Raw genomic sequence first — 21,925 nt, 5'->3', positions numbered from 1 at the left:
CGGCAAGAACAGCAGAATGGCTCATGACTGCGCGTGTACCCAGACACCCAGAAAAATGAAAATTCAAAAGCAGAGAAAGAAGAAAGAACCCTGGATGGGGGCATGCGGTACCTGATGATCTTGTTCCTGGATGGAGCATGGCTGAAATGGTCGGCAAGCGAGTGACAGGATTAGTTGCCACAATGTGAAATAAGATTTTGAAACCGTGAACAATTTTTTTTTTCCATGCTAGCTGTCTGGAGACAAGAGGCTGTTCTGCAAAGACAAGCCGTTGTGCGGGGGGGGGAATTATCGGGCAAGCATGTGGGACACGGCGGTAGAGAGGAACGATCTCGGGATGGTGATTGGAGGAGATAGCATGGCAGGCCAGGCAGGGCGCTCTGGACCAAATTTGATCTTTTTTGATCTTTTTTGATTCCGAGTTGCCGATGTGAGCAACGTGACGAATTGTGACCCTATCTGCATGTATTTGGTTGCGACATGGTCGGATCCGAGATACTGGTAGGTTCAAGCCTTTCAGACTCCGCTGCGACAATCAATGTACCTTAAAATCGTTCCTTTCAACAGAGTACCCATGGTTCGTGGACGTACTCCCTCCCCTGATCAGCCCAAGCCGCATCCGTCCTCGTCCTCGTCGTCTGACACGATGGCCACCATGGTTGTCCCCCCGCCATCTGCTGCAATCACCAAGCGCTACCGTCCTGCCCCCGCGAAAACGTTCCAGTGCAGGGGATATGGAGAATGTCGCATGGTGTTCAGCAGATCAGAGCATCTCGCGAGGCATATCAGGTACGGTGCCTTCACGTCCCGTTCCAGCATGTACTCATCGCGTCGCCAGGAAGCATACAGGAGAGCGGCCTTTTACTTGCCACTGCGGGAAGCAGTTTTCACGGCTGGACAACCTGCGCCAGCACGCCCAGACGGTGCACTCGGACAAGCAGGAGGACAACGAGCGGATGATGCGGGATCTGACGACGCTCCACGCCTCCATGGCGGCGGCCAACAAGTCCCGTGGGGCTCGGCGAGTGCCGCCCAAGGTGCCGGACACAATTCGGCCTGGCACAAGCACTGGATACGAAGGCGACACCTGGCACATATCGACGCCGACGTCGGCATCCAGCGATCACAGCGTCGCGCATCCGAATTCGGCTTCGGCGCCCTCTGCCGGACCAGGGAGTAATTCCTTTCGGTCCTTTCGTGACCCCCGGAACAGCCAGTCCTTTCGTGACCAACAATCCGTCGTCAGCGCGAACCAGTCCGTCCAATCATCCAACGCAAACGCCGTCCCCGCCACACTCGGCTTCTCCTCCCGCCCCGGCACCGCCAACGGGCCCACCCTCCCGCCGCTCTCATCCCTCATCACCTTCCCGCCTCCCCCCCAGTCCTCCTCAGGGAACGTATTATTTCGACGTCCCTCAACCGCTAACTCATCCTCATACCCTCCCTTCTTCCTTAGACCAGGCACAGCCCCAGCCACATCAACCCCCTATCAACAACTGGTATCTCCCTCAGCAGCAGCCATCGCAGCCGCAGAGTCTGAGTCTCCATTTTCGTTCCACGTCCCCGCTCAAGACGGAGCCGACTACCCCACCAATCCCTCTCTCGGGCCAGATGACACCGGCTCCCGACCACAGTCGCGACGGCTCTCGGTCATGGAGCTCTGTAATGATCAGCCAGCAGCAGCACCAGCAGTATTACCACAACTACGCGATGCAGCAGCCCCAGAGGGTTCCTCAGAGGGCGTATATGGGGCTTGAGTACCCGTCTTTTGGCGAGTACGAAGGATACCAACCGTATCAGAATGGTGCAAATGGGGCTTCGGAAAATGGGAATGGCTTCCGTTCTCCGAACGCCGGCTTTGAGGATTTCGGTAGCGAGAGCGGGTACCCCCAGCAGCACCAGCAGCAGCAGCAACCTCAACAACAGCAGCAGTGGTACAACAGCACGGGCGTGTATGGGTATTATGGTGATGGCGACCGCTGATAATAACTTTTTTTTTCGTTTTTAAATTGTTTTGGGCTTTCTCTCTTTTCATACTCACTTTTGCTCCCTCCTTCCAATGCCGCTCGTTGTTTCATCTCCTCCCCAAGTCAAGTTAATGTTATCTATATCGATATCCAGTTACTACTACTATGCTTTGTGTTTAATCGTTGTTTCTTCTCTCTTTTTCTCCCTCGTAAATACGCAGTGTGTGTGTGTGTACATATCCCCCTTCGTTTAGTTGATTGGTGGCTCTGGCTCTGTACATATTTAGTGTACGTAGGAGGGTTTTCCAATGATATCCGAAAAGTGTCCCGAGGAGGGACCGTGTTCTGTCAATTATTCCTGTGCTTGTCGAATGGACCGCATGGTATGGAAGTGTGATAGCCGGGACCGAGTGGGTAAATACTTTGAATGCCAGAGGTACCGACGAGAGAGGGATTCTCAGGTTCAGGGCTGCGTCCTGGAGAGGGTACCTGATTCACGGCAGTTTGAAGGTTTGGAAAGACACATTTGCATGGCATCGTAATAGAATAGATAGATAATAACTACTACCAAATGCTCTCAGCTCCCTCTTAGCTCAGTTGGTAGAGCGCGTCACTAGTATTTATTAATGACGAGGTCAGTCGTTCAAGTCGGCTAGAGGGAATAATTATTGGGTAGAATATCATTATATTGTCTATTTTATTTAGCTCATCAAAAATTAAGGTATGAAAAATATCCTTGCAATGAAAGATTTCGTCTACAGTGCTCTAACTTAAGGACTGAGCCCTTCTATAGTCCCATTTTGGCTATCGAAAATGCATCAGCCTCTGAAAGCGCTTGTCCCATTTTGTTAGAATTATCACAATTGTACTCGCGGTCATGCAGTATTCGAGGGTAGCCCACCGATCAATCTTTTCTGCGTGGACATGTTGCTCCACCCTGGGGAGGCTCGCTCACTGGTCGAAGCAAATGATGAACCCCAAGGTTCAAACATGTAACCTCATTTGAATCCCCGCAAAGAAAATCGCGGTGGAATACCGGCCAAGCGACGGAGATATCACTCATCAAACCTCCGAAGAGCAAATAATACAATACGTTCATGGAAAGTTGGTCAGAACTAATCAGAAGGTGAAGATGGGATTGTTATTAAGGAAGAACAAGTAGAATGACGTGTTGGGAACAAAGATGTGAAGATTCATCATATTTCTTTGTATAGAGATGGTTTGACAGTTATCTTATAGAGTACGATTACTGGATGTAGGAACCTTGAACAAATGAGAGATGATGGGAAAAGAAGACGTCGGATACAGATCTTTCGGTAACAATATCCTGAGCGAAGACGAGAGCGATAAAATTTAAAGAAGCTTCGGAGCCGGAGAAGACTCGTTGGGACATTATGCATTATGTGGTAAAGGAAGAGAGTAAGTAAGTACTAGACCAAGCGAATCCGAGTACTGAATCTGATGAGCCTGAGAGATGCGTGACAAATGTTAGATCTGAGATGCGGGTCGATATTAATATTCATACCGTGGGGGGTTGCGGCTGCCGATGAATACAAGGCGAGATGAATATGGGCGTTGTTGAAGTTCTGAATTTGATTTACCGGGCCGGAGGCCGCTGACGCTTGTCTTCGTACCACGACGATGGTGGGAAGCGGAATGCCCTGTCGCAGAGGCCGTGCGTCTCTTTCTATTATCTTCATTCCCGCGATCCAAACAGAGAACAAGCTGGGTCAGTATTTACACCAAGATTTTCATCGTATCGTCCGTACGATGCAAAGTCGTACAGAAACGTGCATACAATACCTGGTATGGCTAAAGCTTTGTTCGAATTCTCCTCATTTTATTTTATCAGGTCACAATATTTGCCAGGTTTTACTTCCAGAACGCTAACAAACCCACGAACAAAAATATCCCCTAGTACACCGCAATAACTGGGACAGAATGTTCTTCAACGTCCGAGAGCAGTCCCCATGACGCGTTTTTCTCTGGCTTTTGTCTCCTACCGGCGCACGAGGTCTGCAATGAACAGGACGTGTCCTCTGGCGGGATATCCATGAATCAGGTTAGGGAAAAATATTGGTCATAAGTTGTTGTTTTTCTCATGCTATTCTTATTCACAGTCGTCTCTCTTCCGGGCGCATATATGATGGTTGGTTCCCCAGGGCATCGCGTCTTATCACTGCTACAGAATGAAACGTTTCGTTCTGCTTGCTCTTACCGCGGCGTCGTTCGTTCATGCTAGGGTATGGAATGACACCGGCGTTGGCGCTGTCGTTTTTGAAGAGGCGTGGGCACCTCCTGAACTCGCAGCGACAGTGGGGTGAGCGTCATCTCCTAACAGGATGTTGCAAATACTGATGTAAAGAAACGTAGTGGTGCACCGGCTCTTGGTGCGCCTCGTGGTCTTTAGTGCATTGGCCAATCTAAATGAATATTATGACAGGCAAGACGTTAGCAGACCTTGAAGCAAATCTCGTTGATATCCATGATAAAAGGCTGGCGCTTATGGATAAGTTTGGTATCGACTTCGTCAGTGACGCTACAATTCTCTGGAGCTTCACTGAACTAAGAAACGAGCTACTCAGATGGTCCTCTCTTGCGCGCAGCCTTGCGTCCAAGGAGTATCTGATCCCGAAGAAGCCGCTGCAATGGCCGTGGATCTCAATAACAACCTAGCGGATCTTATTTCGAATAATACTCTCCGATTTGGGGCCTTCGCGGCCTTGGCTATGCACAATGCCACTGTGGCCGCACAAGAACTCAACAGGACTGTCAAAGAACTGGGTTTTCTCGGAGCATTAGTCAATGATTATCAGCAGTCTGGAGCGGATAATGGTATGTCTTCGTAGCCCCCGACGTAGCACGAGTTCTCTAATGAATCAGCAGACACACTCTTATACTATGATCAGCCGGAATACGATGTATTCTGGCAGATGGTGACCGATCTCGACGTACCTGTGTACTTCCATCCCAGAACGAATGTCGAGCCCATCCTGTCGCTCGTATATAGCCATGGCTTCGGTCTGGAAGGCCCTGCCCAAGAATTTGCAGCAACATTGTCGACCCATATATTGGGATTATGCACAAACGGGGTGTTCGAGTAAGCGTGTCTTTTCTTCCATTTGCTTTGCGTACACGTGCGATTAACAAATGTGGTCAGCCGGTTCCCAACTCTTAAAATCATTGTTGGCCATCTTGGGGAGAGAATTCCCTCGGATTTATTCAGGATTGATGAACGTAAGTCTTGGAACTGATATGCCATCTTTCGCGGTGTTGACTTGTCCGTTGAAGAACTCCTTCGTCAAGTTCCGTTGGGAATTCCGATGCAGCGGAATGTATCGTCGTATTGGCTCACCAACTTGTTTGAGACGACTTCTGGAAATTTCGCGACGGCCCTGTTGCAATTCCACGCATCCCAGATAGGTTTGGACAGGATTATGCATTCGATTGATTATCCGTTTGCTCTGATTGAAGAAGGCCAGGAGTGGGTCGATAGTCTGACAGATGTTTTGGGAGAGGATGAGCAACTGCAGCTGAAGAGGGGACTAGCGATAAGCATGCTGAAGTTGGACGATTGATATTGTCTGTTTTACGAGTGAGTGCGCGAAAGTATACAATTGTCTTCGCTTCGTTTTATCTTCGCCGGGTGTGATCTAATGATGCGACATGTCCCTTTTCACATCACCACTGGCAATCGGCCTCTTGCTTTGTGCGCGGGCCTCATAAAAGCTTAAGGAAGCTTTTTAGGCATTCAATTGGCTATGTTTCGCGTTTCATACTCTGATTTCTACCATTCAATCCTCGAGCGGGACGCTTACCGTTCTTTCGGCAGTCAATGAATTTAGATATTCGGCGTTAACAAATGTTGAATTGATGATACAATTAACCCTTTAAGGTACGTTCCGACAGCCAAGTCTCGAGTCTCCAGAACCTCACTTGTTTTCAGAATAATCTAACCAGTCCAACCATGAATCAGACTCCAAATCCACCCTCCTGGTCCTCTTCATCATACGGTGGAGCATCCGAAAAATCACTCTGGCTTCCAGATTGAACTTCCAGTCCTCGTCGCACCAGATCTCTTTGACCGTGAAACGAAGGGCCTCATCCGCCTCATCCCTGGATACGAATGTTTCCTTGTAGACAACCTCGGGTGCCTTATCAAATTTCTGCAATATATGCATCATCCTGTTGCCAGGGTCATCACCATGGAGTGCTGCGACCGCCAACAATTGGTGCAATGCGTCCTTCCTGTATGCCATGTCCAGGGTGAATACCCACTCGCCTAATGCCTTTCCTCCTTTAATGACTTTGAAGGGTACACAATCTATACCATGGTTGACCAAAAACACCTGCTTGGGATTTCGTTGCTTAAGTGCGAACCAAGGACTATCATAAAACATCGCGGCAAGGTCTTCTTCTTTCGGCCTGGCAGACGATGACTGGCCCGCGTTTGGCTCGTCATGCTCTACGTTTCTTTTCCCGGGGGATGATGTATTTGGTGCGCGGCTGGAGCTATAGCGTTGTCTTTCAGATGTCTTGGGTGCTGCAGAACTCGGTTCTGAATGTTTCGTAGACGTCTCTCTGGTTCCGGTAAGGAGTTCCGAGTCTCCTGAACCACCGTCGTAGCTAAGAGACACTCAGTCCTCTTCCTTTGACATACAGATCAAGGGTCTTGCCACCTGAAAGGAGCCTCGGAACCGAGGTCGTCAAGTTCACCTAACTCGGCGGGACGTACGGCAGGATCGGGACGTAAATCTTCAGAGGCAGTGCTCGACTTTCCCGTGTTTACTTGTGGTGGTCGGCTCTTTTGTCCATTATTCGCCCTATTAATGATGTTACGCAGGTATTCTTTCAAATTCGAATGGAGCGTACTCTGTTTGGTACTTGTTACTCTGAATCGCTTCAAGAATGTCTGCCAGGGTGTTTCGTGGCCTACAAATAGCCACGTAGGGTTAGTTACACTCCTTTTTTGATAAGTTGATCGCTGACTTCGGTACTGGGGCATAGGCATTCACAAATTGATAAGGAGATCTGGTCCTTTCAATAATAATCGATGAACCTAATACACCCGACGCTGGATACACAGAGATGGGATCGGAGTTCCCCAAGTCCCTGTTACAAATTTCATCTGTGTAATCTAAAAAAATGACCGGAGGACGTACTCGACTTTGGCAATCCTCTTCTTCATCTCCTGCGTCAGAGGCTTTGGGTCATCCCACTGAGGGGCGATCAATCTCTCAAATTTATGATCTTGTTTCCGACTTCTGCAACCAAGATCAGGCAAATCGTGAATGTTGGTGGTGTCTACCTCACGCACAAATGAAGATCCAGGAGATCCAATGATCCCGACACTACTGATTCTGGCGCGGCGGGGAATATTCCTTGTGTGATAATTTTTACAGCCGATTGGGCGCAGATGAACTTCATTCCATATCTGCTTCTTTGTGAGTACGATGGAGGGGGTTCATAGCAAGCTTTTCTGTACTTACTCCTTATCAGATTGCACGGCCGTCGTTCTGCAAATACTATCCAAGTATTCCAAGTGATTGTTCATTTCGTCAAATGTGCTCAGGGCTCGCCGCTTTCGGTTCATTCTTGCCACCTCACTGGTCCACCAATCGTCAAATTCTCTACTCCAGAAGGTGCAGGATAGGCGCCTTCTGCCTTCATCGATATCGCCAGAGTCGTCTTCCTGAGAGTGCGAAGTCTGTAATATCGAGAGAAAATGGTGCAAGGAACGCGAGATGGTGATACAGGCGTTCAAATTCCTACTATCTTTCCGTCGATTTTCCATGATCGAGTGTGTGTGAAGCTAATGGATGTCGTATCGATAGCGGCGCCTAGGACCCATGTCACTGTTTCTTGATGCATCTCGGCATGTCCCATGGTTGGGCGCCTATATACTTTCCTACGGTACGTCACGTCTTACCTTCATTGGTCCAGTTTTCTGCTCATTGGAATAATAGGCAAGTGTGTTTTTGTAGTAACGGCATTTGGTACGTCTGTAGTCTGTAGATGCGAACCCTTTTGTAACGAAAATACAGGGGATCGAGATTCGAATTTCATTTCATTGCGTTCCTATATCGTTGTTTGGCACTTAAAAAGAGTACGAAGACACTTCTTTGGGCATATATTTGTAAGCTTTTAATGTGCATGTACCGTATACTTGGATGGGAAGTCATTTCCCACCACGCTAACCAGTCACAGAAGGAACGAGCACCAAATCTTATCTCGAAGGCACGATCATTAGCTCTTCGACATGAAGTGCCAAACCTTACCCTAGATCTCTTTAGATTCAAGTTAATTGGTGCGTCATGCCGGACATTAGAATGCTATTAATGACGGTGTCCCGCTGCCTTATCTGATTGGTCCGGAAATCCTGTTATTGAGAGACTGACACAGAAACGTACAAGAACACTGGAACGAATTAATCTACATTGCAATCCTCAGATCGTCGTTCCATCCTCTGACTTTGGCTTAACATGTCCTTCAGCTCATCGAACGTCACTTTACGTTCTAACCCGAACTTCCACTCTTCTTCAATATAGACATCGACAACCTTGTAATGAGTAGCACCCTTCTTTGTGGCTATCACCCGTTTATGGATAGAGTTCGGACGATGAAGGAAAGTTTTCACGAGGTCCTCGGCCGAGTCGCTGTCCGCTGGACGACATGACTGCAATAACTGTCGCAACTGATCCTTTGTATACGTCAAGTTGACCACGAAGGACCAGACGTCGCCCTTTATGCCTCCTCGAACCACCCTAAAGGGTACCTCGCAGTTTTCTCTGCGAAGCAAGAAGTATTGCGTCGGATTGATATATTTTGTTGTTATAGCGAAGAAAGGATCTCGTTGGAATCTTTCGACAAGCCCGAGGCTTTCCTCCGTAGTATTCTTGGTATTGAAATGGTACGGAGGGGGCTTTAGTGACAAGCAACTGGAAAGCGAAGGGCGATTTGGGGCGTCGCTATAGGTTCTCAATGGGTCGGCCTGAGGATTACTAGGGTTCCTTGTAAAGGCTGATGCTCTCGAGGTAGGTTCGCCCACTCTTCTAACTTCTTCTCTACTAACATGAAATCAGCTGCTATCCTTGAGATCACCGACGTCTGTGCAGACCTCAATAGGGGCTCCTCATCTGACAGGGTGGCATCGTCGAAATGGAAGGGACCGGTAGTAGAATCATCCGAAGTACCGGAATCAGCATCTTCATCCTTGTCGTAATACGGGTCGGACGACCTTCAAACCATGTTTAATGTGATATACAACAGTCGCGGTACATACGACGTACTGAAGATCTCTCTCGAATACATTGGTGCCATTGGACGGCGGCTCCGTCTTCTCAGATTGTGCTTGGGACGGGTCTTGTTCTTCAGTGTGGAGGTCGGTTACGACGTCATGGCTAATCCATATTTGTTGGCTTCTAGGATTGTCACTCACTTTTGGGTGCAGTACCCGGGTTCTATAACTGTGCGTTAGTTTCTTTCGTTAGCAACGACGAAACAAGAATGTGTACTCGAGGTCGTCAATCCGGTTATGCAAAATCTCATAATCGATTCCGACGTTAGGCTCTGGGTTCCGGAGGTGCCGAGGCTCAAGCAGCCTTGTGTATTCATACATGCCAAACCTGTCGTGGTTGATTCGATTTCTACAAGGAAGGAAGTTTACGCATCGTGTCGCTCCAAGGAATTCTGGAACTCACAGATAGAATTCGAGATAATCGAGCGCTCGCCACTGCAAACGCGTTGAGATCATGGGGAATACACTTCTGGTGATAGTCTTAATGGCGGATCGAGCGCTGATAGGCAACAGCATGTAACTGGGCACGTTAAGTCGGGAATGTCATTAGAAAAAGTACTAATGGAGCTTACTCTTCAAAAGTTTTCAGCGTCTGATTACACAGATTATCCATTTTCACCAAATACTCGTCCATCTCACGGAACGACCGCAGGCTTTTCCTAGATTCGGTGAATTGGTCGACCATCTGACACCACCTATCCTCGAACTTGTCAATGTTTCCAAAGGTCAGCACCTTTATCTCATCTTCGCTTCGACAACCCGCGAGATGGTTGTTCTCCTTCAGGAACTGTTGAAGATGCTCCGCCTGAGGGATACATAAGATAGAAGCAAAGTGATGGAGTGCTTTGCCTAATCGACAAGCAGCTTTTTCGTCATGATCGCCTATACTGCTCATGGTTGTAGTGGTTGAGTGACTTTAATCTTCAATCAAAGTTTGTGAAATGGCATGCTACCATGCGGTGGGCATGAGGCATATTGGTGCAGGCATTTTCTCCGCTGATGTACTGTTGGCTGAGACAATCTAAGGAGCGTTCCTCTTAGCTCAGTGGTAGAGCTTGTTACTCGTATGATCGCTCTTCGCACTCAATGACAGGGTCAGTCGTTCAATCCGACTAGCGGGAATTTGTTGTTAAAGGAAAATGTTTTTTGCTCTTTCGGGTCGAACTCTGTTCCAATTTTAAGCTCTTGTAGCGCTCTATGCCCTCCGACGTAAATTTAGTGAACCTGCATCTCATAATGATAAAGATTATAAATCTTTGGGTATTGCTCCTCCTTAGCTCAGTTGGTAGAGCGCGTCACTTGTAATGACGAGGTCAGTCGTTCAAGTCGGCTAGGTGGAATGCTTACTGAGTTCTTTTTAAATCCCCTTCCTTTCGGACTGGGGAGGTTCCAGGAACTGCGAGCACGGGCGCTGCCGAACGGATCGCCAAGTCCTTCATTGCAGTTTCTTGGCAAGTTTTACCAAAAGAAGCACCTCAATATATACTCAATAACACAACCTTTTGAGCCACTTACGATTTCTCTCCAGAGACAGGATATACATCGTCCGAGATGGGTAGGCCTTTACCTATAACTGCCAGTCGTAAACCAAGGCGTACTGATCATTATGTCGCTACACCAGTCAGTCCGCAACTTATAATTAACAGGTGATATATTGCTATCTGATATCGTCACAAGAATGTCACTGAAAACGAAGAAGGTCCAGGAGTCCAAACAAAGTCCGAGTCCTACCATTATGGTCCTTGCACCATATCTACCTCCAAGATTCCTCTATCACTCAACATACCCATACCCCTTCTCACTGCGGCCAAGCATTCCCTCTCCAATGGGTCCCTCATGGACCGATTCATATCCCTGACAGGTATCTCAAACCTAACCTTTCTCTTCACTACCATCATCGCCTCTTCTAGTCGCCTCCACTCATCCCGAGGACAATCTATGATGGCTTTAGGATGACATCGCAAATTAAAAGTGACAGTCTCCATGCGGGACGTGTCGCGTGAGTATCGCTGGAAAAACAACTCGGTCAATCCAGACAGCACAGTGTGGTTGGCTACACGGTCGGAAAAGAAGTTGGAAAAGCAACATGTGATGTTCGGGACGTGGGAGATGTCCAAACCGTTCGTTGCTGTAATAGGTCGGAATTGAGTCGGATTCAAAGCGAGTGGATAGGTGAAGTAACGTACATGACGAGAAACCGTGGAATACGACTTCTTCTAGTGCATCTCCGGCAGCTTCGAGAAGGCGCTGGAAATGGTCGCTCTGGTCTCCATGATCGGACCAGACTTGGAGCCTTCGGAGGGAACTGAGGTCCAGCGGAGAGTGGGGGTGGGTGAGTGTATCGATGAGAACGACAGGCACGTTCTGTATGCGTAGATATTGAAGCTTTGGTCTTTGAGAAAGCCGTTCATTGTCGATGGGAGGATTGTGTTCGCGATCCGGATGTGCCTGAAGGCTGAGCTGGTCGCTGATGTAGACATTCATCAGTCGCAACTCCTTCAGATCACGGCTGTTGCTAAACAGCTGAAGGAAGTCGGAGGGTTTTAGGAAAGATGTATAGTTTAAGGAAAAAGATTTGAGGTGCGGTAGGGAGAAGCTTTGACACAACGAAGGACGGATGTCGCTTGAGCCGTCCCACCGCCGATCGTAGTGTCGCCCTGAGATGGTCATCTTTCGCAGGTTGATTAGGGAGCCGAGTATCCGTGGGACGACGTCCTGATCCTGCGTAAACCAGCTGTTCTTGCCCCAGGTAAAGTTATAGATGGTGAAGTTCTTGACGAGGGGCGCGACACGTTTCGACCTCGCGAGCAATTTCAAGAAATCGACCGATGGATTGTGTACCCGACTAGAATCCTCTCGAGAGTCGAGTACTACGGAGAGAAATAGAAGTTTCTGAGAGTGGGGGAAGAATGACTGAGACACGAGAGAGCATGCTTTGAGTGCCTCTCGGTCATCAGCAAGTTCGTCGATGATGGCCTGGATAAGTTCTTGTGGGAATGCGTCCATAAGGTACAGTATGTATAATCTGGAAGGGCAGCTCGGTAAACTGACAATGAGAATAAGATCATTGGCCACATACAATGTCAGGTCCCGACTATCTCTAGAATCTAGAGGAAATGAGCGATCAGTTTCCCCCTCATTCCTTCTACTTAAGCAAACAAGGATTTGGGGATGCGACTCGGAGTCGATGGGGATAAGTGTGGGGTGGGGGTGCTGGTACCCGGATGACGGAGTGGGTGGAACGGTGATACGCCGGCTATTGCCGATTACCGGATTCCGGATCCGGACCTAGTCTCGTAAACCAGGCTCAACGATCCGTACGAAGATAAGTCGTTCATAATCCGGACCATTTCAATTCACCTGCATACTACACGAAAGTCGGTAAACGTGTATTTGGTCTGATGACAGTAGTAGAACGCGTAATTTCTGTTTTACTTAACAATGCTCGGAGGGCCGCCGAAAATCTGCCTGTCATCTTTACTTAATTCACAGCCACTAAGGCTGGGCTGCTGCTACTCTGGAGATTGGCAAGAGGCTCCAGACAAATTAGATCCTCAAAAGAGTGGCATCGGCGAAAGCAACAGCTTCTTCAAAATTCAGTCTTGTTTGATTTGATCACTTGGCAAGTCTTTCTGGAGGTCAGAACATTGTCATCACCTTGGTAGGAATCGAAGCCGGACCTCGACAAAAAAGATCAAGCGGAGTTAAATAAAAGACATATCCCAAGTCCAAGATACTATCATCGTATGGACACACCGATCAGGAGGGCTGAAGTGAGGGGAGGCACCATGCTGATGCCCAGGATGTCGGATTGAACTCGCAAAAAGATGGCTCGGATACTCTCGACCCGAGGAAGCGATCTTCCCAGCGTCTTTACCCTCCTGCGGTCGTCGGAGAGAACTGGCGAGCTTGAAAGACACGGGTGTGGGTACGAATCATAGAATATATCTTCAGGAGACAAAGGGCTGCGATGATAGCATCTTCTGGTCATGCAGAAGGATGTAAATAGTTCGTCGGACACCCGATCATTCCATGAGGAGGGATAAGTGCACTGAGTTTCAACGTCACAGCTAATAGCCTCAAGGTACGGAAAACTGAACAACGTGACTGAAAGGTAATTTGAGGTGTGCTTTCAAGTTAATGCCAGTGACTTTCCGCCGCTAGCAAGCTTATAAGACTGTTTCCAGGACCTCGGGAGCCCGCTCACCACGGAGAGCAGAAGGAAACGCCACATGTGTATCACTCCTGGCAGCTGACTAGTTCGCACTGGTCAAAATGCAATGAAGAATGATTAGAATATGGATAAATTTTTGGCCAAGCTTCTGTCCACACGAAATGCGTCGAGAATACTTTTAATAGTAAAGCCGACGGATTAGGATGTCTCGATGAAATTTTCTTGTTATCTGTCCATTTCGTCAGTTTTTTTGACTATTCCGAAATAGTTCCTTACCAGGGGTGTATCATATTCACAAAAACCGAAGACATTGGGCTTGAGAAGAAGTTGCATTGATCATACAATTCTCGCAGACGAGGAAATTGTTGAAAGGATGCTAGAGTTTTTTGAGCTTCCGCGAGAGTGACTATTCGGAAGCAAACACCTCGCCGTCAAAAGAGGTTTTCTGTACACTGAGCCGACTACGGCAGAGTACTAAATTTACCGATTGCCACATAGCCAGATTGTTTTTGTTTCCGTGTGGTTAAGCCTGACCTGTACAATGTTTTGTGAAATGATTATACTTACTATGTTCTAAGCGCCTTGCCTATGCATCAAAATGAAGATCAGGCAAATTTTCAAAATTTGTCATATCCAGTCCCCAAACAGACCAGAGGGTTGTGGTCTGACTGCCATGAGTCTGTTAGGTTTTCTTATGAGGACCTTATACGTGCCGACTGAGAAATTCACACCTTGTGTATCTTTTCAGCGGCGTCGCCAGGCAGAATCAAAAGCGACTGGGTACAATCCAAAGGCGAAATGTATTGGTCTCGAAGTGGGCCTGGGTAATAAAAAGATCCTCACGCCGATATGTTAGATAGTATTCTCCCGCGTATGTAGTACCAGAGACCTGTGCAATGTAGACAGAGAAAAAGAAAGGTGGGCTATGATTATTCGGCGGACCGGAGAACCGAAGTTGGAATGCGCACGTGGACATGGTCAGAAACTTAAAAGCCGAGCAGCAACATACAGCCTACAGTGGACCGCGTCTACCATAACGAATGTTCATCAGAGCATGTGTATGAAAAGGCGACAGAAGGGAAGAGGAATTGACTCGCGAAATAGAGTTTAAATGTTCTGGGCCAGGGACAGCAGGTGCATTTACAAGTCTGCACCGAACAATCAGGCTAAAGCAGATTTCCTTGACAGGTCGAATGAACGTGTTTTGTCCTTTCATAGGAAAAATAGGACTCTCCAACGTCGGCCTGTACGAACGTCAGCGGCCCAATTGGCATAATCGTCCTGCGAGCTATCAATTTAAAGTGACGGTAAGCCTAATACGCTCCCCAGTAACAAAAAGGTATGTCTTATAATTAGAACAGCCAGTCGGAAATTTAATGAAGTATTGAGGCAGGCAGTTGGGACGATCTCCCTTCCGACATTTAGCCTATACCATTTAACCCCCATGACTAGAGGTCTATAATATCCTCGTCATGCTTCTAGTCAGCTTCTAACTTTCTTCCGCGTGGTCATAGAGAAGGCTGCCCGATTTAGACCAATAGAGAAGACTCACGGATAGTTTCCACGGTCGCCGACTCTCCTTTTAAACTTGGAGATGAATTGGTATGCTCGTTTTTGCATTCTTATTACTTAGACTCTGACGGGGGATCTGTCAGGGATAATATAGACTCATCTTCTCGAGCTATATCTTCTTCTCTATGAGAAATGATGATTCATAGTCACGAAGGCTTCTTTGACCAATTCTTTCTTGAAAGAGAACACTACGCGTGCTCAGCCTTGATTTATTGGCGAGATTGGCGCCTCTTGTTAATGGGTATCGTGTTTTTGTGCCCGGACTAGGTACTATCGAACTAGCTTCTTCTCATCTGTGTCTGACCCTCTTGCATTGCAGCCGCCTATTGTACAGCGCCAACTATTATCGATCGGATTTCAGTGGACAAAGGAGGCTTTTGGTCTCTGTCCAAACCAGGACGGAGGAATGATGACCGTTCATATCCGCAGCTAGCGGCTAAAGATGTCAGCGCCACCATAAAACTCACCATAGGGGCTTAGACAAAGGCATGGACTCCCTTTTGCGTTACCATCCGAATCGGTCAGGGGATTGGCCCGGTTCTACTTGATACCATTGGCCAAAGGTGTTCGCTAACATCCGAGTCCCCGTACATACTTGCTTACGCGTCCTGATCGCAGATTGAACGAAACGCTCTTCATAAATCGATCTGGGGACTTTGTCATTTATACGTTTCATTGGATATCAGACATGCAAAACTGAGGCTATCCTCTTGGAGTCTACCTTTGGAAGTGACCCCGCGGCTCATGTATTACTTCAAACGTTAATCCGATCTACTTCTCGAACCAACAAAGGACAAAGGAACGGCGGAATCGACGGAGGCAAGGCGGAGACATCGAGGCTTCGCTACCTCGCTCAGTCAAGGAACTGTGATAGCAGGATTGGTGGCCGGAGAAAGACAAAGGCTGTTACATCGCTCGATGGAGATGGAGTGCCACTCGAGGCCCTAACAAAGGCTGTTTGACTCATTTGTGAGAAGGCCCTCTTCGGGCGTCAAGGTGTAAAGAAACCATCGATGTGTCCTGGGCGGGTTTGTGGCAGGTACGCTTAATATCGGAGATAATTGTTGCCATAGATGACGCTAAAAAACACCTAGGTTCTTTCATTCAAACGCCGATACGGCGACACGCAGCTTACATGCAGCACGAGATGCCTCGGAAAATACCGACACTGGTCAGTTCTTTTAGACACCGTTCACAGCAGGTGAAGCTCAATCTAGTTGTTCACAGAGCTCGGACATCGTCACGAGTATATTTCAAGATCATATCTTACTGATCGGCGTAGACTCTGATAATCAAGAAGACGGCAAACCATTCCGTAGAGAGTGATCCACAGGGAATGTGAAGATGCGCCATGACCGTGGTCCACACGGGGAACGAATGAGTCATGATGGATCTACCGAATCTGGGTGCTGTGTGTGCATGAGGGGGAAAGATATGCCGAAACTCGTCCTCTTCCCGCCTCGAGGCGAACACGCCGTTCCATTTAGCGAGGGACGAAGTTCCTATGCTCACGCTTTTGGAAATCTCTCGATACCGACGGGACACAGTCAAAAGCTGAGCTCAAGATGCATTCTCTCGTACATTCATCCTCTACAACCCACCAATCGATTTGGACTCTTCCACTTGCTACCTCGCAAAAATACGCTTTGATATGCCTCCCGTTCGCTCTATTCCCGTTCGCCGGTCTCGACGTTTGGCGATGCAAGTACCGGTCAAATACGATGGTGAGCTGATGGTCAACAGGGACCATCTCGTGTACTGATTCATTGTAGATGATGGCTGGCAGTCGGGTGACGTCACGATGGGCCTGGTTGCTCCCCTACTCGATGCCGCGGCTACAGGTTCTCCGTCGTCTCCTCCCAAGGCTCCGCGTCCTCCCAACGCGTTCCTTCAGTTCCGCTCGACGTACTGGGAAGAAAACAAGCGCGAGCGCAACAACCGCAACGTAAGCCGCATCTGTGGCTTCCTGTGGAATAGCATGTCGGCGGAGGAGAGGAGAGTTTATGAAGAGATGGCTGCGGTCGCCCAAGCGGAACACAAGTTGAAGTACCCGCACTTCACCTATGCGCCTGGTCGGAGAGAGAAGAAGCCGAAGACGCATCGCAATCGTGACTGTAAGGAGGAGGATAGGTGTCGGAAGATCGCGCTGTTGTTCAGAAAGGGTGTCAAGGACATCGAGATCACGATGGAGGTGAAGACGGAGGAGCCTGTTGACGCTATCCCTTCTCCCACTCCCTCCGTTGAAGCCACTGAGGAGCGTGCCCCGAGTCTTTCCCACAGCGCCACTCCACCGGTCAAGACAGAGGAGGAGGAGAAGTCCTTTGTCCCTACCTCCGCCATACCGCCACTCGATCTGAGCGCTTCGGCTGCTGAAAAAGTTCGTCGTATTCCCTTCTGTATATATTTTTCCTGCTGCTCAGTCCTTTTTTTTCAGGAGGACGCCTTCCCTTTCGACGGTTCGGTCCAGCCTCCCAGCTACATCCGTGTCGATGCTCAGTTTGGGATGAACCCCGACGTCAACATGGATTCCAACTCTATTGCCCCTCCCGCTGACGATACCGCCAGACCTGAACTGTTCGATCCCGTCGAGAATTACATGTCGGATTACGTTAATATGTTGGAGGTGCTGGACGGGGTGACCGATATCGCACCTCCGGAAGCGGAATCTCTCTTTGTCTCTGCTGATTGGGCGTACATTTGAATCGATGGCCGCCGCTTTGTTTTGTAGATACTCTACGAGGAGATATAGCCCCGATTGTTACGATCGTACCTGTACTTCATTCAAGTCATTCGTTTAGTGTAATTATAAACCTAGTTTCCTACCTATGTACCTTCTACACGAGATTATCACGTTTTCCTCCTGTGTTCAATTCTAATAGTAGCTCGGTATGGCGTAAATGACTACGAACTCACCTTCAAAGCTTAACTGATTGATCAAGTAACACCATAGTGGCATTCGGCTCAACTACGCAACAAGCATCTTCTCTCCTGATATTTTAAATAAAGCTATCCAGGATTTCCATCGTTAGTAATTGTCTAGGATGAAATTCTTCTCGCCACAGGAGGCTATAAGGTGGTTCAAGTACCTGACGCAGCTGAAACTTTTTGATCGGGATAGTAATCATGTCTGCATCTGAATATAAGCACGGTCCGGATATCAAACACCCGGCGCAGGGCTAAGGGCACATCGAAGATGGAGACTTCAACACGACAAACACGTTTCCTTCAAGAGGTGGTTAATGCAGTATAGCACAGATCTCAAGGCCCCGGAGTGGCACTATGCTGTTCAAAAGTCTGAGGACCAAAGGAAGCTGCCTTGAATGTAGAACAAACCATATATACCGCGAGGTTCAAGACCATTGTCAGGATGCTCGCTTGCCGCAACATCCCGCCTCACGAAATGATAGATACGTGCCCGTATCCGGCTCATCGGGCGGCGGGCCAACGATGTATGGTAGATATTCGAATTGCAGTCCTAGGGTCGATGACCACAAGCCCGCTTGTTTGAGGCGTTCGAGTCAGTCATGATGTAGAAAGAAATACACCGAGATCATACTCAGTACCTGTTGCAGGCAGGTTATTTTTGCGCAGTAAATAACGGCCAGGCTGAGTACGACGGTCAATTGCTTAAAGGCAGTTGACCGTCGACTCAGGACAAAACTGTCTATGCTTATATAAGGTTGACATCAGGTACTTGTGTCGTCCCGCAACAGTACCTGATCTAATGCAAGTCAGAAGAGAAGCAGAAGGACACGGCAAGGATAGGCGTCACAGTTAAAAAAAGAGAGAGGAGGGGGGGGGGGGCAGCAGTTTTTGTCAAGAGGTGGCCAATCACTTACAGCTACGGACTTTCGGAAGCCAGAGTCCACGAAGCGAGGCTGCTCCCATCCCATCGATGAAGAGGTGGAGACTTATCCGGGACCGAAACGTTGCCCGGAGACTGGCACCATTTCCGCTGCAGGCCGACGATTTCCTTTTGCTTTGCCTGAGAATATGTTGGTCCCATTGCCATTACAAGGCTGAATCCTGAAAGGTAAGCATCCTAAGTAGAGTTAACGTTGTACCCTACACCCGTGGCCCTTGACTTGCGCATCGAGTTCTGTATGTTTCTTGAAGTAGAAGACGATCCACATATTGATCCTTGTATAGATGCAACACGAAGTCAAGAATTTCGGGAAAGACGGGAGGATTACCAGTCTCCTATCATTCTGGTTAGCAGAAAAGGATATCAAGACATACTCATGACGACCGTCCCGTGTAGCTGCATCTTGTATCTTCGCGGAAAATGTAACGAGGCGTCCGCCGCATCTGTATTGATGGTAGAGACCAATGCGAGTGATGCTATTACTCCGTGATTTTCAGGCTGCTGTGACGGAGGTACGCGACAACTTTATATCTTGTCGACCCGTGTGCTCGCTTGATGAATGTTGTATAGAAATATGTCGACATGTTCCTGCCGACTCCGGATAGGATGCAGAGTAGAATTTCCGCGCTGAGACAGCTTTGCATCGAACGAATACTTGGCATCGACATTGGCTGATGATGGTTGCATTTAGCTAAACATATGACATCTTAGTAGTTATTGTCAGCCCTAATGGTTGTGCTCTTGGTTGTGAAGGCCACTGAGATCTTTGGTAGTCCTGAGGATGAAAGTCAGCCTTGCAGGCAAGACTCAATAATCCAGAGCAACGTACTCGACAGGTATACCAAATACATCGATCTTGTCGATTCTCGTCTCCTCCTCGCCGCCGCGATTAGACACGACGAAAATCTGACATACAGTCAGAATGAAACGGAAAGGGAAAGACATGTACGCACATGCAAGCTGTTGACCTTCTGAAATCGTACGAATCGTAAGGCGACCTGCTTTCCCTCCTTCACTTCTTCCTCGCTCAGCTCCAAGACCTGTGCCACATCTGGTTCATCAGCATCCTCCAGGTCCTCGAATCCAACATTTGACCGGTTGATGACAAGTTTCAGCTTTTTGGGCGCAGTCGATAGCTCGTCAGACTGGATGACAATCGACCGTACGCGAACTGATTGGTTGAACTGTCCATATCATGAAAATTTCTTCGCATATCCGACCTGTTAGATAACGTACAGCAATGTTCAATAGCAGCTGCTCATCTGCGTCACTCTGTAGGAATGCACTAGTTGCATTCCTTTTCTTGGAGGCTACGATGGCTTTGAAAGGGTGCTCCGCAGATTCGTTGAGGCAGTTGAGTTGCTGCAGGTCGAGAAATTCGAGGAGGGAGGTCTAGGGCGCTGTAAGTTGGGCAGACAACGGCAAGTAGGAATAACACCACATTACCCATATCCTTCGAGGAGGACATGATGGCGGTACAAGAAATAGTCGATGGCTAGCCAAACAGTCGAAAGCTTTTGGCAAATATGGGTGATAGGGGTCTTTTTCCTGAATATGGGTCACTTGGTCTTGAAGAAACTCAAATTAGTTGTCAGACAACAGCCAAACAATCACAAATGCAATGCACTGCAACAGCTGGGGTCTGACTCTAACTGAAGGTAAAGCAGAAGGTTGAGGATGGGGATGTATAGGATGATGATAAGGGAAAGGTTGATAGACTGTAACTGCCAGTATTGGTACTGAAGTGGTAGTCACACCAAGAGTTTAGGAGTTTGATTGGTGTATTGACCTTAGCTTGAGACTAGAGTATATCACTGTATACTACTGACTTAAATACTGTATAGAAAAGTCTTGGCAATCTCAACCAAGCCATTGTCTCAGTGCCTCAAACCAAGCTATTATCTCAGTGCCTCAAACTAAGTCTTGGCTGGGCATGATTTAGGGGCTAAAGTTATGACATGAGTAGTATATACATCTATAGAAAATTTACTCTTTTTATCAGTGCTATATTTCTCTCCAGTAATTCTTCTGCTCACTGGAGATGAAACTTTACATTTTCTTTGCACTCAGAATGTCACAATTTTTACCCTTAAAATCATGACCTGCTAATGCTTAGTAAGCAGATGCTTACCAATCCTAACCTCAGGCTAACCTTACAAAGAATGATGAAGACATGATGACACTATGGCTATACCTTATTCATCAACATATAATAGATGACAAGGAACAGTGTGGTAACCATTGCTATCTCATGTCTTGAATACAATAGGAACTGTGGCATATGAAAAACTCACTATAGTGATGGTATAGCAGAGCAACAATGATAAACAAAAGTAAAGGCACAGTCATTGTTATTTCAGACAATGAGCAGAGAGCATGGAAAGCAGATAATAATTGCCTGTAGGGCATCTAAGAAAGTGATGCATGTTCATAGCACCTAATAGAGTACACTGTTAGCTATAATATAGACTACAGGATACCAATCAGTAACATAAATAAAGTAATATAAGTAGATACTCACTCTCACATAGCATAGTGATAAGCAGAAATGTGATGAGGGTGCTTGATGGACTATATTCAATATATATATAGTCCATCCTGATATAAAGGGGTATTGAGCTTGACCAGTGGGATATGATAGAGCTTCTGCTTGCTAATCCAACAGGGCATAGGGTTCTTTAGACAGTATTTAAGGCAGTAGTACATATTGATGTACTCCAGTCTTGAGCTAAGGTTTAATACACCTGCTAAACTCTCTGACTACCTGGTGCAGATACTTTTGCCCAACATAGCAGACTATCCCTATCAGCCACACTCCCTTATTCCTCTTCATGAAATTCTTATTGTCTACCTCATCATTTTCATCATACTATTATACTGAAACTAGACTCAGACTCAGAACTTAGAATCAGACTCTAGTAGAAGCAGTGCTAAACATTTGTGAGTGTTTAATGGAAGCCTAACAATTAGCTCAAGACTTCACATGCTCCAGTCCAACAGCACTTTGCTAAGAACTAGCATATGAAACTTGTACTCAAAAATATCATTGC

General features: G+C 47.6%; 6 protein-coding genes and 3 non-coding genes across 9 annotated transcripts; 6 read left to right on the top strand and 3 right to left on the bottom strand.

Annotated features, from left to right (window-relative positions):
• The first annotated feature begins 592 nt into the window (after positions 1–592).
• Positions 593–2,120, top strand: BT62DRAFT_925774 (uncharacterized protein). Its single transcript, XM_043184890.1, has 2 exons — positions 593–789; positions 839–2,120. The coding sequence occupies exons 1-2, from the start codon at positions 647–649 to the stop codon at positions 1,755–1,757; spliced, it is 1,062 nt and encodes a 353-aa protein (XP_043046733.1). The 5' UTR covers positions 593–646; the 3' UTR covers positions 1,758–2,120.
• Positions 2,121–2,549: 429 nt separating this feature from the next.
• BT62DRAFT_t14 lies at positions 2,550–2,629 on the top strand. Its single transcript has one exon. It is a non-coding gene; the product is annotated as a tRNA-Thr (tRNA).
• Positions 2,630–4,156: 1,527 nt separating this feature from the next.
• Positions 4,157–5,545, top strand: BT62DRAFT_999284 (amidohydrolase 2; the record flags this gene model as incomplete). The annotated part of the gene is made up of 7 exons (XM_043190785.1): positions 4,157–4,287; positions 4,341–4,357; positions 4,411–4,496; positions 4,553–4,802; positions 4,854–5,067; positions 5,128–5,204; positions 5,259–5,545. 7 exons carry the CDS (start codon positions 4,157–4,159, stop codon positions 5,543–5,545), a joined length of 1,062 nt encoding a protein of 353 aa, XP_043046732.1.
• Positions 5,546–5,789: 244 nt separating this feature from the next.
• BT62DRAFT_52955 (uncharacterized protein) lies at positions 5,790–7,970 on the bottom strand. Its single transcript, XM_043181271.1, has 8 exons — positions 7,457–7,970; positions 7,285–7,401; positions 7,130–7,231; positions 7,027–7,079; positions 6,957–6,963; positions 6,840–6,899; positions 6,647–6,790; positions 5,790–6,593 (listed from the first exon to the last, which is right to left on the bottom strand). The coding sequence occupies exons 1-8, from the start codon at positions 7,759–7,761 to the stop codon at positions 5,900–5,902; spliced, it is 1,482 nt and encodes a 493-aa protein (XP_043046731.1). The 5' UTR covers positions 7,762–7,970; the 3' UTR covers positions 5,790–5,899.
• A 2,325-nt stretch (positions 7,971–10,295) lies between these two features.
• On the top strand, positions 10,296–10,386 carry BT62DRAFT_t15. Its single transcript has one exon. It is a non-coding gene; the product is annotated as a tRNA-Thr (tRNA).
• Positions 10,387–10,531: 145 nt separating this feature from the next.
• On the top strand, positions 10,532–10,604 carry BT62DRAFT_t16. Its single transcript has one exon. It is a non-coding gene; the product is annotated as a tRNA-Thr (tRNA).
• Positions 10,605–10,840: 236 nt separating this feature from the next.
• Positions 10,841–12,532, bottom strand: BT62DRAFT_925767 (uncharacterized protein). The gene is made up of 3 exons (XM_043184889.1): positions 12,344–12,532; positions 11,451–12,289; positions 10,841–11,392 (listed from the first exon to the last, which is right to left on the bottom strand). The coding sequence occupies exons 2-3, from the start codon at positions 12,268–12,270 to the stop codon at positions 10,998–11,000; spliced, it is 1,215 nt and encodes a 404-aa protein (XP_043046730.1). The 5' UTR covers positions 12,271–12,289; positions 12,344–12,532; the 3' UTR covers positions 10,841–10,997.
• Positions 12,533–16,877: 4,345 nt separating this feature from the next.
• BT62DRAFT_873512 (uncharacterized protein) lies at positions 16,878–17,261 on the top strand (the record flags this gene model as incomplete). The annotated part of the gene is made up of 1 exon (XM_043182535.1): positions 16,878–17,261. A coding segment is annotated over one exon (384 nt), but the record flags the coding sequence as incomplete, so codon positions are not given.
• Positions 17,262–19,600: 2,339 nt separating this feature from the next.
• Positions 19,601–20,411, bottom strand: BT62DRAFT_940627 (DUF1000-domain-containing protein; the record flags this gene model as incomplete). Its single annotated transcript, XM_043187762.1, has 5 exons — positions 20,317–20,411; positions 20,112–20,267; positions 19,829–20,059; positions 19,705–19,781; positions 19,601–19,650 (listed from the first exon to the last, which is right to left on the bottom strand). The coding sequence occupies exons 1-5, from the start codon at positions 20,341–20,343 to the stop codon at positions 19,602–19,604; spliced, it is 540 nt and encodes a 179-aa protein (XP_043046728.1). The 5' UTR covers positions 20,344–20,411.
• Positions 20,412–21,925: the final 1,514 nt, after the last annotated feature.

This window comes from Guyanagaster necrorhizus (genome assembly GCF_019112545.1).
Source record: "Guyanagaster necrorhizus MCA 3950 unplaced genomic scaffold BT62scaffold_1, whole genome shotgun sequence".
Classification (NCBI taxonomy): Eukaryota; Fungi; Basidiomycota; class Agaricomycetes; order Agaricales; family Physalacriaceae; genus Guyanagaster; species Guyanagaster necrorhizus.
The sequence above is the reverse complement of the archived record's forward strand: the minus strand, read 5'-3'. Positions and strand labels throughout refer to the sequence as shown.

Bases quoted from the DNA above. Each gene is read 5' to 3' on its own strand.
- BT62DRAFT_925767 (XM_043184889.1), bottom strand. From the start codon at position 12,270: ATGGACGCATTCCCACAAGAACTTATCCAGGCCATCATCGACGAACTT. The intron at 11,393-11,450 runs GTACGTTACTTC...GACCTATTACAG, and splicing joins ATTCCACGGTTTCTCGTCAT to CAACGAACGGTTTGGACATC.
- BT62DRAFT_52955 (XM_043181271.1), bottom strand. From the start codon at position 7,761: ATGGAAAATCGACGGAAAGATAGTAGGAATTTGAACGCCTGTATCACC. The intron at 7,402-7,456 runs GTAAGTACAGAA...ACAAAGAAGCAG, and splicing joins GCCGTGCAATCTGATAAGGA to ATATGGAATGAAGTTCATCT. The intron at 7,232-7,284 runs GTGCGTGAGGTA...TCTTGGTTGCAG, and splicing joins GATCTCCTGGATCTTCATTT to AAGTCGGAAACAAGATCATA.
- BT62DRAFT_925774 (XM_043184890.1), top strand. From the start codon at position 647: ATGGCCACCATGGTTGTCCCCCCGCCATCTGCTGCAATCACCAAGCGC. The intron at 790-838 runs GTACGGTGCCTT...TCGCGTCGCCAG, and splicing joins CATCTCGCGAGGCATATCAG to GAAGCATACAGGAGAGCGGC.